This window comes from Cucurbita pepo, chromosome 5, assembly GCF_057944985.1.
Source record: "Cucurbita pepo subsp. pepo isolate OVF chromosome 5, ASM5794498v1, whole genome shotgun sequence".
Taxonomy (NCBI): Eukaryota; Viridiplantae; Streptophyta; class Magnoliopsida; order Cucurbitales; family Cucurbitaceae; genus Cucurbita; species Cucurbita pepo.
The window spans coordinates 18,242,947-18,256,362 of NC_141802.1; the positions used below are offsets into that span (position 1 = coordinate 18,242,947).

The 13,416-nt window shown below is 39.9% G+C and overlaps 3 protein-coding genes across 3 annotated transcripts; 2 read left to right on the top strand and 1 right to left on the bottom strand.

Moving 5' to 3' along the window:
- Window positions 1-2,371: 2,371 nt before the first annotated feature.
- Window positions 2,372-5,319, top strand: LOC111794621 (vesicle-associated protein 4-2). Its single transcript, XM_023676693.2, has 7 exons — window positions 2,372-3,012; window positions 3,282-3,352; window positions 3,440-3,521; window positions 3,630-3,748; window positions 4,409-4,486; window positions 4,580-4,699; window positions 4,789-5,319. Exons 1-7 carry the CDS (start codon window positions 2,748-2,750, stop codon window positions 4,846-4,848), a joined length of 795 nt encoding a protein of 264 aa, XP_023532461.2. The 5' UTR covers window positions 2,372-2,747; the 3' UTR covers window positions 4,849-5,319.
- Window positions 5,320-8,096: 2,777 nt separating this feature from the next.
- On the top strand, window positions 8,097-9,541 carry LOC111794779 (uncharacterized). The gene has a single exon (XM_023676917.2). It carries the CDS (start codon window positions 8,103-8,105, stop codon window positions 9,456-9,458), a length of 1,356 nt encoding a protein of 451 aa, XP_023532685.2. The 5' UTR covers window positions 8,097-8,102; the 3' UTR covers window positions 9,459-9,541.
- A 92-nt stretch (window positions 9,542-9,633) lies between these two features.
- On the bottom strand, window positions 9,634-12,367 carry LOC111794778 (external alternative NAD(P)H-ubiquinone oxidoreductase B3, mitochondrial-like). The gene is made up of 8 exons (XM_023676916.2): window positions 12,128-12,367; window positions 11,743-12,034; window positions 11,202-11,659; window positions 10,807-11,131; window positions 10,323-10,595; window positions 10,130-10,251; window positions 9,931-10,050; window positions 9,634-9,772 (listed from the first exon to the last, which is right to left on the bottom strand). The coding sequence occupies exons 1-8, from the start codon at window positions 12,214-12,216 to the stop codon at window positions 9,685-9,687; spliced, it is 1,767 nt and encodes a 588-aa protein (XP_023532684.1). The 5' UTR covers window positions 12,217-12,367; the 3' UTR covers window positions 9,634-9,684.
- Window positions 12,368-13,416: the final 1,049 nt, after the last annotated feature.

Here is a 13,416-nt window from a genome sequence, read left to right on the forward strand (position 1 = left end):
CAAGGAGTTGCTTTAACTTGATCCATAATATTTTAGCCCTCTTCTGTGTATTATGGTCTTCCTTGCTGCTAGGAGTTTGGAGCCCAAGATTGGTTCAAACTATCGTTTAAATCTCTACGCTTGCAACTATAGCAACTATATTAACAATGGAAGAATAGGTGAGGTTGAGAATGAACATAAGGTGTAACAGTTCAAGTTCGACCGTTAGTAGATATTATCTTTTTTAGATTTTTTTTTTTCGGACTTTCTTTCAAGGTTTACCTCTCCAATTGATGTGAGATCTCACACCAAATGCACAGCTAAAGCAGCAATAATCGATCGTATTACAACTTTCATATGCATCAGCAAGTGATACTACCTTGTAGTTTGTAGCTTCACAAGCTGCATCAGCAGGCTCATAATCATTGTAAGGAGGATCTCTTGACTATCTCGAACATTAAAATCAATTGAATCAAAAGAAAATTCATTTTGTTCTTTAAGTTATCAATCCCTTCTGATATCAACCAAAAAATGTACTCAAAATCGTACTGATAAAGTGTTTGGCTCTCAAACTGCTACCTTTTGGAAAAGGTAATCTGTGCTTCTTCCCTTCTTCACAACTGAGGTAAAATTGAACAAATCATGAAATGCATCAAAGCTTTGTTGTTGTAATGACCAAAGTGATGATGTCACTTCGGCCTTTAGTACATTATGACATAAAGAGTCATTGTTCACAAAGAAAGCATTTCTAACCATGATGGCCCTTGCAATCTCTGCTCCTTGTGGGTCATAAAAATCATTAACTTGGTCCTTCCAAACCATGAAAATCTTGTTATGCAACAATTCAGCAAGTATATATAAAGTCGATACGTAACGGGTTAGGGGAATGCTTCATTTCTCTCTCTCAGTAAGGTCTTGTTAGAAATCAAGACTCTCCACAATAGTATGATATTGTCCACTTTGAACATAAACTCTCGTGACTTTGCTTTGGGCTTCCCAAAAGGCCTCGTACCAATGGAGATAATATTCCTTGATTATAAACACATGATCATTCCCTAAATTAGCCGACGTGGGAATTTCATCCAACAGGTCTTACAATTCACCTACTTGGGGGTCCAACATCCTCACTGGAACAATCCCAATGTCTGGCTCTGATACCATTTGTAACAGCTCAAGCCCACTGCTAGCAGATATTGTTCTATTTAGTTTTTTTCTTTTGGGCTTCCCCTCAAAGTTTTAAAACACGTCTGGTAGGAAAAGATTTGAACCTGTCCAATAGGTCGACTCAGTTGTCATCAACATGAAAGCCATAAACAATACATTTGCTTCTTAATTATTGTTGGTACAATATGTTTGCTCTTGTAGATGTTGGGCTTGGTTTTTCTTGACATAAACTTCTTCGTATAATCATTCTGGTTGCATAATCACAATGATAAACTTGCTTGTTTTTGGACCAACAGGAGCATGATTGGTTCTTTTCCTTTGCTCTCCTCATCTTTGGTTGTCTGTCAATCATCTTCTGCAACAGGTTTCTTGCCCTTTGGTATTGCCATGAAATGCACCCTCGACATGTTCCTCATTACACATTGCATCCCTTTGATCTTGAGCAAGTAAAATGTGACACAAACTTAGGGACTGAAACTAAACATACCCAAAACAATCAAAACAAAGATCAACGTAAGATGTTAAAAGTAAAATCTTTAGAGAACAGTTAGATATAACCATAAATGGTATTAAAGCGAGAAATCGAGCGATATGTCAGCGAGGAGGTTGAGCCCCAAATGGGGTGACCACGAGGTGGTGTGCCGGTAAGGATACTCAGTCTCGAAGGGAGTGGATTGGGGGGTGCCACATCGATTGAAGAAAGGAACGAGTGCCAGCCAAGACGCTGAGTCTTGAAGGGGAGTGGATTGTGAGATCCTACGTCAGTTGGGGAGAAAAACGAAGCATTGGTTGTAAGAGTGCGAAAGAAAAAGCTCAAAAAAGATAATATTTTCTGACGGTAGCTGGGCTAATACTAATAAAAAAATTTGGAAGAGGGGTCAGAACCACATGGTGAATGGATGAGTGATTTTCTTCTATTACTTGAACACCTAAGAGGAACACACTCATCTGATCTATACCATGGTTGCTAATCATCATACTCCTTACTGCATGCACTAATGTTGTCTTTCCAAGCATAGCTTTTTCAATTCTTTTCAAGCAAAAATAGCTCACTATGTTCCTGAAGAAACAGAAGAACAAGTGGAAAGGAAGAAAAAGTGGGAATTTAAGGGAGAGATGGTGCTGAAAATGATATCTTTTGGCCCCCCACCATTAAATTTCAGAATATTTAGGATTCATCTTCCTCAACCAACTTGCTATTTCTTCATTTACATTAACCCATTGATGGGACTGCAACTTTTTCATTGCTTGTTACCTAACAGTTCTTCTGGTTAAACATCCAAAGATTCGTAGTTAGCAGAGTCTCTTGTTTCTTAATAAAAACAGAGCAACTGTCGGGCAGGGCAGGCGTTGCCAACTAAAATGCAAGGATGATTCGAAGAACAGTACAATGGAACCGTATTCCTTGTCGGGTATGACATAAATAACCGCATCTACAGCTTCAGCCCATCAAACGATCCAAATAGAAAAACCCAAAATAGAAATGATCCAAACCGAAGTTGGAAGAGTTGTTTTCGGGAGGAGCGAGTAAGTAAAACCCCTTTTGTGATAAATCCCAAATCCATAAGCTTCTCGCCTAGCAACCAAGGAATCTACCGACTTCAATGGCTGTCGCTGATCAGAAATCAGACCTCGATGGCAAGGTTTGGAGCCTTTGTAGTATACCCTTTTGGCAAAATGGCAATGTCTCCTCGTCTTCTGGTTCTTCGTCGACTGCTATTCATCGCGTTAATGAGCAAAGTAATGGTCATAAGCCAACAGAGAACTCGGGCTCCTATCCTTCTGGCAAGGTTTCGTTCATTGCGAAATCTCTACTCCCTACCAGAAGAAGGCTTCGTCTCGATCCTTCCAACAAGCTCTACTTTCCATGTATGTACCCTATTTTCTCATCTGGGTCGCCATTTTTTTGGGTTCATAATGAGATTTTGTGGCCTTTTTCGTTTTGTTCTTAAAACTGTGGTCGTCCTCCCCTGTTCTCTGGCTTGATGCTTACCAAATCACTCCCTATAATCGATCTGTTCTTGCTTTGGTTTTGAGAATGTTTGTCCTTTTTGTTCATCTTTTCAGATTGTTTAGTTGTCTGATGCCCTTGAATTCCTCTCAGCTTGTGTTTTGTTTTCATTGTCTTTCTCTTAAAGATGAACCTGGGAAGCAGGTAAAGAGTGCTATTGAGATACAGAATACGAGCAAGAATCATGTGGCTTTCAAAGTATGAATCATTCCCTCACGAACTTTTATCAGTTTTGAGCCTACCCAATGCAGCCTTCTTACTTCTTACCCCCTTGAATTGTTCTAGTTTCAAACGACCGCGCCGAAGAGCTGCTACATGCGTCCTCCTGGTGGTGTACTTGCTCCTGGTGAAAGTATCATCGCAACGGGTAAGACATTCATCTTAGTTTTGAGCTGCATTCCTTGAACTGAACATTACAAGTATGAACAGCATTTGGAGTCTTTCTGAGGTTCTTGTATCTGTGACTTTACTTCAGTGTTCAAGTTTGTGGAGCCACTAGAGAACAATGAGAAGCCTGTGGATCAAAAGAGGAGGGTTAAGTTTAAGATTGTGAGCTTGAAAGTGAAGGGTAACATGGACTATGTGCCAGAGCTGGTATGTCTTGCAGCCTTAACTTCTGACTTTACTATGCTTTTCCATGCTTTGAGTTTGTGACCAATGCTTATATCATTATTGTGTAAGAATATGTAACAATCCAAGCCTACCGACACTGTCTTCTTTGAACTTTCCCTTCCGGACTTCTCCTCAAGATTTTAAAACGCGTCTACTATGGCGAGGATCTAGCCCTACTCCGACCAGTGTCTCGCACCTTCTGGAACCTGGCTAGACCCCTTCATAGTAGACGCGTTTTAAAATCTTGAGGGAAAGCCCAAAGAACAATATCTGCGAGTAGTAGGCTTGGGATGTTACAAATGGTATCAAAGTCAATCACTGGACGGTACGAAACACTGGTCAGAGTAGGGGTAGACCCTCTCCAACCAATGTGGGATCTCACAATCCACCCCCTTGGGGGTCAGTGTCTTCACTGACACACCGCCCAGTAGATATTGTCCTCTTTTGGGCTTCCTCTCAAGGTTTTAAAACGGTCTGCTAAGGAGAAGTTTTTACACCCTTGTAAGGAATGCTTCGTTCCTCTCTCCAACCAATGTGGGATCTCACGTTAACAAGCCATAATGCACTTCTTCAAGTGAAAGACCAATTATAATTCATGCTAAGAAGTTTCTGATGGTAATTTTAAATAATGGCATTTCACAGTTTGATGAACAAAGAGATCATGTAGCAGTTGAGCAAATACTGCAAGTTGTTTTTCTTGACCCGCAGCATTCTAATCCTGTAAGTATTAGTAGTAAGAGGAGAGAAACACACTATCAAGTATGGTCAAGACTATCAATCTCCTTATTGGTTTGGATTCTTCTCCTTTTTCAGGCTTTGGAGAAACTCTTCCGACAACTAGCTGTGGCCGAGGCTGCAACTGAGGTGCGTCAAAAGCCAGCAGAAGAAACAGACCCGAAAGTCGTTGGTGAAGGACTCGTCATCGACGAATGGGTGAGACAACGAAACTGTTCTCAACATCTTCTTCAAACCTTATTAAGCTTTGCATTCTCTGACATGCTATGGTTGTTCTTCATTTGTAGAAAGAAAGAAGGGAAAGATACCTAGCTAAGCAACAGGTTGGAGGTGTGGATTTGGTGTGAAATCGAGCTGGTCGTGTTATGAAAGTTGGAATCACATTCATGTGTGAACCTTTCTTTGAGGCATTCGTCGTCGAAGAGCAGTCATCGACATCGACATTAGCAATCAAAAGCGAATGGCTTAACGACTTGATTTGTGATGGCGTTTCATGATCTTGTGTTTGTTTGATTGATTGGGTTGCTGTTTCTGTTGGAGTTTGAAGGTTTTGAGGTAAATAGTGGGTGTTGTTCTTGAAAAGTGTTGCTGTTTGTGATAAAGTTTGGGGCAAATGAGCCAAAGAATCAAGTCTTCAAAATAGCATGTCCTGTTGAGAGGCATCATTTGTGAGCCCACTTGCTGTGTGGAATGGTATCTGCTTGGTTTATATCTCCCTTTCTTTGAAATCTTTCCCTTAGTGCTTTCCTATCAGACAAAGGCACAAAAATGACTGCATATTAGAGCTATTCCACATCTTATGAATATATTCCAGTGAATCGGGCGGTCGCATTATGATCAAAATACTAACTATGTTTTACTCTTTTGAACATTTCATTTTTATTCAAAATACTTTTATACTTTGTGTGAGATCCTACGTTAGTTGGAAAGGAGAACGAAGCGTTTTCTTATAAGGGTATAGAAACCTTTCTCTAGTAGACATATTTTAAAATTGTGAAGCTGACGGCGATATATAACGAGTTGAAACCGACAATATTTGCTAGCGATGGGGTTAGGCAGTTACAAATAATATCAAAATCAGACAACGAGCAAGAAAAACACGTAATTGAATAGTAAAATGAGGTTGATGTAATGCAATGATAGAGAAAGGATGATTTTGTCCCAAAAGGGATTTGGAAAGGCAATTATCACATATTTCCACCATGTTATGAGTTGGATAAGATATTAAAGATATAAGCAAATTAAAGATGTTCTTTTCGAACAAAACTGAAGTTTCACAACGAACCCTCGATGATTCTATAGATATGATTAAGTCAGAGACATGACTTTAATACCCCTTTTTGGGCATCATGATTGTAACAGCTCAAGCCCACCGCTAGTAGATATTGTCCGCTTTAGTCCATTATGTATCACTGTCAGTCTCACGGTTTCTTCAATTGATGTAGGATCTTATAATCCACCCCCTTGGAGCCTAGGGTCTTTGTTGGCATACTGCCCAATGTCTAGCTCTGATGCCATTTGTAACAACTCAAGCCCACTGCTAGTAGATATTTTCCTCTTTGACCCGTTACGTATCGTCGTCTTCTTCACGGTTTCTCCAACTGATGTGGGATCTCACAGTCCACACCTTTGGAGGCTAGTGTCTTCACTATCACACTGCACGTCAACCTCACAGTTTTAAAATGCGTCTACTAGATAGAGGTTTTCACATCTTTCCAATGAATGTTTCTTTCCCCTCTCTACTTGATGTGGGATCTCACAACAACCTTTTATATATCTCCACGATTGTATATATTATCTACTTTGAATATAAACTCTCGTCATTTATATTTGATTCATCCCAAAGTCATTAATTAGACACTTCAAATATAAAAATACAAATAATCCCTGAAGATTAATCATAGGCTGACCTGTCGAATTGCACAATGAGCCCATGCTGACGCCAAGCTGAGTTGGAAATGCCACAAATTTTAAAACATTGTCCTTTTTCTTTGTCAGACGTAGAAGAAAAATAAATAAATAAGTATTTAAGATACTTCCAATACCATACTGCACCCCCACGTGAGACCCATTGCCTGCCACGTGGTTGTGTATTTCTATGTAACACTGTATCTGGACTATAATCCCTAACGCAACCACGTGTATCCATCAATGCCTTGTCATCACAACACGACAATTTTAATACTACCATTCGAATCATTGCACTCTTTTTTATTATTATTATTTTCTTTCTTTATTATAAATTTGGTGACATGGCTGGAATTAGTCCATGCTGGATTAGCCACGCAATGCCACGTCGCTTAAATTTTTAAAATTTTAAAGAATAATTAAAAATAAATTCTATCGAGGCACTCGCAAACTATATAAAGTAAGCTTTGCCGTCGCTCCGCCGAAGCCGGAACGATTTCTTTTCCCCTCATACCGGAAGTTATTTGAAAATGAGTTATCTAGGTCGGGTATGGATGGCGGCGAGTGTAGCCGTAGTCCACGGCGGCCAATCGGACGGCCGCCACGGATCGGCTGAAGGAATCTTAACTCTGCACCGAAATGCAGAAACAACCGCCGTAGCCGTAGATCTCCGCCAATTTTCAACAGCGACGAGTCACTCGAATCGCGATGGAGACGAGAAGAGGCAAGCCGATGAGTCTCTCCGCCGAGTTATGTACTTCAATTGCTGGGGCCAAGGCTGAGATTTGAGAACGACGGCAAGGACATGAGCGATCGAGAGTTTTTGCCCTTGTTTAGGGCTTTTTTTTTTTTTTTCTGATCGGAAACGAGGATCGGCTCTGTGATTGTTGACCTTTTTTTACAGAACGATCTCATCCTTGATTGTAAATTACTGGAACCGGGAAGCGATTGATCGGAAACGAGGATTCGTTGTTGCCTTGCGTGTAATTAAAACTAAATGTATAAACGAAATCAAACTGTTCACGATTTCGGTGATTTTTTTTTTTTTCAATAATCATCAACCTTGTTTATGATCCATTTCTGTGATCCTTTCTGGTGAGGGAATTCATTGATCCAATCGATCTGGAATTCATAATTAAAATTGCTGAACTCATTCTTGACTGATGAATCGATCAAAAAGTGGTGACCCGAAATTTCCAGTTTCGGGTTTAGACAAATTTGAGATAGAACACTATAATGAGTATCTATTTATATGAAATTTTTGAAGAATTTCAATATTTTGAAGGGAAATTTTTAAATTTTTAATTCATTGAAGTTGTTGAAATCCTTTTAGATTTGATTATTGATAATTTGCACAAGAAATATTTTGAATATCTTTCTTAATTAGGTTAGAATGATGGTCCTGTTCGGGCGCCTGGTTCGGGGCCCCATCTTATCGATGAATCGGAGCGTGATACTCTCCTAATCTAATCCAACGGCCAGGAATCCATGCAAAGAAGAAGAGCGCATTCTTCCAACGTCTATATTTCACCAACGGTCAAAAACTCAAAAATATAGAGAATTTCACAATCCCTCCCGATCTCAAAATCTGCAGTTTATTGTGTTTGTGTTGTTCAAAATTTGCCCGTTCTTTTCTTCTTTTTGCTGTAAAAGTTCAAATTTTCATCAAAATTCGCCTACCCAGACACGAAACATGAGTGTTCTTGATCACCCTGATGACATCGACGCCCCAAACATTCAGGTCTGGAACAATGCTGCTTTTGACAAAGGAGAATCCGGTGTTAGAACACTTTCTTGGTCGATTATGCAAGATTTGTACAAGAATCCTTGTTCCGAATCGTTCCAGATTGATTGCGGTAAAGAGAATTTATGCCCTGCTTCTGTCAAGTACTCTGTTTCTGTGGATCCGCTCAATAACAATGGCGCCATTGAAAATTCACAAGGAAAGCCATTTAAAACGCCCGCCAAAAGCTATGGAATCAAGGGAAAGGAGGAAGAGGAGGAGGTAATTTGTAAGGAGAGAAATATCGATGAAGAAATCGAGGAAACAGAGAGGGAAATCAATCGATTGTCGATGAAACTTAAAGCGCTTCAAATTGAGAAGGCTGATCAGAACGCTGCAAGAACAACAGTCCAGAGGGGTGGAAGATTCGTGCCCACCAAATCAATTGTGCCGAAAATGGGTATCCAAAATTCAGATGGGGTTAAAATGTTTGAAGACGCTTCAGTTGAACGGAAAATTGGTCTCAGAGGGAAAAGTTTGGGGCCGTCGGAAATCTACGCCGGAGTTGGGTTTCGGCGGCAGGGAAAGACGGAACTAACACCAATTCAGCAGATGAAAAGCCGTCGACAATCCTGCCTTCCGAAATTGCCAGATATTGACGAAGCTAAGACGAAGAACAGAGGAAGAAACGGTATGAGCCTTAGCCCCAAATCGCGGAGGACATTGATCAAGGCGCAAACTGTGCGGCAACCAGCCACCACCATCGTATCGAAAAGGCCGGCGAAAAAAGATGGGGTTGGGGTTGTCGAATTAATTCAGCCAAAGAAGCTCTTTAAAGACGTTGAAAAATCAGCCCCACCCACCAGCACCAAAAAGCCATTGAGGACTGGTAGGATTGTAGCGAGCCGTTACAATCAGACAAGCGAAAGCGCCCAAGTAGCCACAGAGAATCGCAAGACATCTCTGCCGGGGAATTGCAAAGACGACGGAAGCAGTCGTTCTTCATCAGAGCTATGCCGGAGCAAGGCGCCGCAAAGCAGAGTGAAGAAGCGGTGGGAAATTCCAAGTGAAATAATGATACTCCAACAAGAAATGGAAGAGGGATGCTGCGAATCTCCAGTTTCCAAGCTGGGCGATATGCTTCCAAGGATCAGAACGACTCGTTGTTCGAACACAACTCCAAGGGACTCTGGACCGGCCAAGAGGGTGGCTGAATTGATTGAGAGTAACACAAATTTCTTTGCTGATACTGAGATGGAAGCATCGATCTGTCAGAAGTTAAATTTTGCAGAGGATGAAGAGATAAGCGAGTTTGGTGGGCTATAAACTGGTGGATCTGTTGTTATTGTATAACCAGATGAAGCATATAAAGGGATCAAGCTTTTGTTTTCAATAAGTTTTGTCTAAGATATTCAAGACTTCTACTACATGAGTACCAAAATTTAAAATCAAATGCAATGAAAGTAAAACAAAACTGGGATTTGAATGAATGTAAGGTTGGTTATAACTCCTATAGTTGAATTTGTAGAGTTAGGCTGCTATGAAGATGATATCAGATTCTGCTTGAATCCCTGCCAAATATGAATCTTCTACCCCAGTCTGATAGGACCAGAACCCTCGTGCGCCAGCTTACTAGCTTGCTGTAAAGATACATTCGTAAACAAAACATTAGTGTAACACTCCAAACCCACTGTTAGTAGATATTATCTATTTTGATCCGTTACGTGTTGCTAAGGAGAGGTTCACACAACGTGTCTAGGGAGAGTACCAAATGACGTTTGGGGTTTGTGGGTTTTACCTTGTATACACAGAGTACCAAAGCCACTGGCTGCTATGACCTATTGAGATCCAATCTCCAGGTAGTTGAGCTGCAGTTTGTTCTCCACCAAGGGGAGCAAACTGCCCAAAATGCTTGTACCTAAACACAAAAACAACCAAACTTTCAGTCTGAAAATACCAAAAACACACCCATTTGATCCACTGTTTATGGTTTTTACCTAAAGGGACGAAACCGATGTCGCCCCGTCCCTCTATATCGGAGAGGGCCTTCCGGGTACTTCTCACATTGTTCCATCTTGTTGAAGCAGGTTGCAAGATACTCACCTTGTTGAGCAGCAACCTACAAGAATTTGAAAACAACAACAAATTAAAGATTAGGATGAGAATAAAGATTAGGATGTATGAGCTCACTTGAGCAGTAGCAGGCAGATTTTTCATCTGAGCATCGACTTCGGAAAGTAAGGACGTAAAGCTTTCGATATCGAGCTCGGTCGACTGGTTCTGCGTGTCCGATTGCGACTTCTTCAACAAGGCTGCAAAGTTCTTCATCTTATTCTTCTTCAGATAGATCTCTACTTGAGGGTATCTCTCACAAATATCCTTTACTGCTTCTTGAAACTCTTGCAGGGCTAAACTTCCTGAATTGTCTGTGTCCGCCTTGCTGAATATCACAGCAATATCTTCCTGCAAGTAAAAGAGTATCAATCAAGAAGAAAGCAATAACCGCCCAAAGCCACCCACCGCTAGCAGATATTGTCTTCTTTGGACTTTCCCTCAAAGCTTTAAAACGCGTTTAGGGAAAGGTTTCTCTTATAAAGGGTGTTTCGTTCTCCTCCCCGTGGGGTATCACAAAAGCAAAGCAAAGGGAATGGAATGAAATGAACTCTGAAATTACCATGACTTTTCTTTGGTTTATTGTGGCACAATCACCAAAAGCATAGACACCATCACATCCTTCAACCCTTAGCCATTCATCAGTAGCCAAAGCTCGTCTGTTAGTCTGACCAATCTGCTTCATGAAGTCGACGACTTGAGGCCGAGGACCGATGCCGGTGGACCAGACAACCATTCCATAAGGAACAGACACAAACTCACCGGTTGCCCTTTCTTTTGTGGAGATTTCCTTATCAGTTACTTTCACAACCATGGAACCAGTTTTTAAGTTAATCCCATCTCTTTGAAACTTGTCTTCAGCAAAGGCTGTAATCCTCTTGTCAAACCTATAAAAACAAAGTGTCCTGAATTTGATGCTCCAAAGAAGCCAAAAAATAGCAGTAAGAACTCGCTTACATGTTCAAAATATGATCGCCTGCCTCTAAGAGGGTGATTTTCACGTATTCTTTCAATGAAGGATACAACTCTGCTAAATCCTCTGCAGCAAAGTCATGAAGTTCTGCTGCAAATTCCACTCCTGTTGGACCTCCTCCAACTATAACAAAGTGAAGGGTTCTCTTCTTCTCTTCTTCACTTAGATTTGGAAGGCTGGCTCGCTCGAAACAATCGATTACCGACTGTCGAATCCGCTGAGCATCTTCCACTCCCTTCAAGAAATGAGCATTTTCCTCTACTCCTGGTGTGTTGAAAGTGTTGGATTTAGCTCCCATGGCTACTATCAGATAGTCGTAGTCCACTGAAAACTCTTCCTTGCCACCCAAGTTCGTGTCTTGAGTTGATCGACAGAACACCTTCTTGTTCTCTGCATCTATCTTATAACACTCAGCTTCCCTAAATTCAATGCTCAATCCTTTCTGCAACGTAAAACATCAAATGGGTTACCTTAATCTTGGCAAAACACTGTCAAGAAGAACAGAGTCGCTACGAATTTCAGTACCTTCTTGGTGATGCTACGAATTGGTTCGACAATGCTGCGTGCCTCGACGGTGCCACAAGTGACACTAGGAAGCAAAGGGGTGAAAGCGAAGTAATTATGAGGGGATATGACATGAACATCATAAGAGGAGCTCTTGAGATTCTTCAAGAAGCTGGTGCCGGCCCATCCTGTTCCAAGCACGACCACCTTCTTCTTCTTCTTCTTCCTCCAATCATCATCTTGGTGGACTGCATCAGCAAATGCAGAAGGGTACAGAGATTTGCCATTAGTACTTGCCACCAGCCCACCTCCACTGCAGATCATAACAATGAAGATCATAAGATGAAATATAATTGAATTCAAAACAAGAAAACAAGAGAGGAAAGAAAAAGGGTCGGTCAAGAACCTGGCGGCCAAGACGAGGAGGAGCTTGGAGATGTTGGGATGGTCGTGATAAGCCTTAGAGGCTCTGTTGTAGAAGGAATTCCATGCCATTGTGACAGCCCTGAGTAGCTTCTTCTCTTGCAGGAAAAAGGGAGGGGAAGTTTTCTTTATACAGAAGAGCGACGACGAAGGAGTAACTTCCAAGTTTTTTGTGTAGAAAAAAAACGATTCACCGTTGATTTTGATATCCAATAAAGTGGGAAAGAAGGACAGGTGGGATTGACTGACACAGAAATCTCCAACGAATTAGGAAACTAAACACGTGGGATTTCATCTTCCATATATATTTCATTTATTTCCGAGTTTCTTGGAAATGTACGCTAATGAAAATCTCCCGACCATTGAATTAGGAATTAAAATCTCCATGGGATCAATTTACAAGCTAATAATATCACTTCTCCCAAAAATATATTCAATCCAAAAATATATCCATATTCCTTCATCCAGTATGCGTCCAGGGTTAGGTAATCTGTGGATTATTCTTCAAACCATTAAATTTCAAAAAATTGATTCGATCTCGTATTTTGGCTGAAATTAAAAAAAAAAAAAAAAAAATAGATTGAATAACAGAGTTGGTGTTTAAAACTATGTTACAAAAAGATAATTAATCAAAATGAGGTTGGTTGATAATGTGTTAACAAAAGCATAATTTTTTTTAATTATTATTAATTTATTCGTTAACAAATATAAATTTATTAATTTACAACAAAATATAAAAGATGGAATTCACAAAATTCATATTAGGAGATTCTCATTTTAAAGAAGTTATTAAGAGATTTCAACAAAAAATAAATAAATTTTATCTTTTCTAACAATAAAGATTTGATTTTATTAAAATTTTAAAAATTCCTTGTAAAAATTTACGGATTTAGGAATTAATGTCTTAAATAATAGAAAGTGTAATTATTAAAATATGTGAATATATAAATAATTCAAAGTACATAAAATTTTCAATATATTATAATACATTCATAATTCATACAAGTGCTAATAGAAAATTGATTATCGAGTCCATTTGTAATTATTAAAACATATATTGAGTAATAATACTGAATTTATTCCTTTCACCTTGTTTATGAACTGAACGAACTTAAGCTTGTTTATGAACTGAACGAACTTAAGCTTGTTTATGAACTGAACGAACTTAAGCTTGTTTATGAACTGAACGAACTTAAGCTTGTTTATGAACTGAACGAACTTAAGCTTGTTTATGAACTGAACGAACTTAAGCTTGTTTATGAACTGAACGAA

Bases quoted from the DNA above. Each gene is read 5' to 3' on its own strand.
- LOC111794621 (XM_023676693.2), top strand. From the start codon at position 2,748: ATGGCTGTCGCTGATCAGAAATCAGACCTCGATGGCAAGGTTTGGAGC. The intron at 3,353-3,439 runs GTATGAATCATT...GAATTGTTCTAG, and splicing joins AGAATCATGTGGCTTTCAAA to TTTCAAACGACCGCGCCGAA. The intron at 3,522-3,629 runs GTAAGACATTCA...ACTTTACTTCAG, and splicing joins TGAAAGTATCATCGCAACGG to TGTTCAAGTTTGTGGAGCCA.
- LOC111794779 (XM_023676917.2), top strand. From the start codon at position 8,103: ATGAGTGTTCTTGATCACCCTGATGACATCGACGCCCCAAACATTCAG.
- LOC111794778 (XM_023676916.2), bottom strand. From the start codon at position 12,216: ATGGCATGGAATTCCTTCTACAACAGAGCCTCTAAGGCTTATCACGAC. The intron at 12,035-12,127 runs GTTCTTGACCGA...TATGATCTGCAG, and splicing joins CTCCTCGTCTTGGCCGCCAG to TGGAGGTGGGCTGGTGGCAA. The intron at 11,132-11,201 runs GTAAGCGAGTTC...TTGTTTTTATAG, and splicing joins GGCGATCATATTTTGAACAT to GTTTGACAAGAGGATTACAG.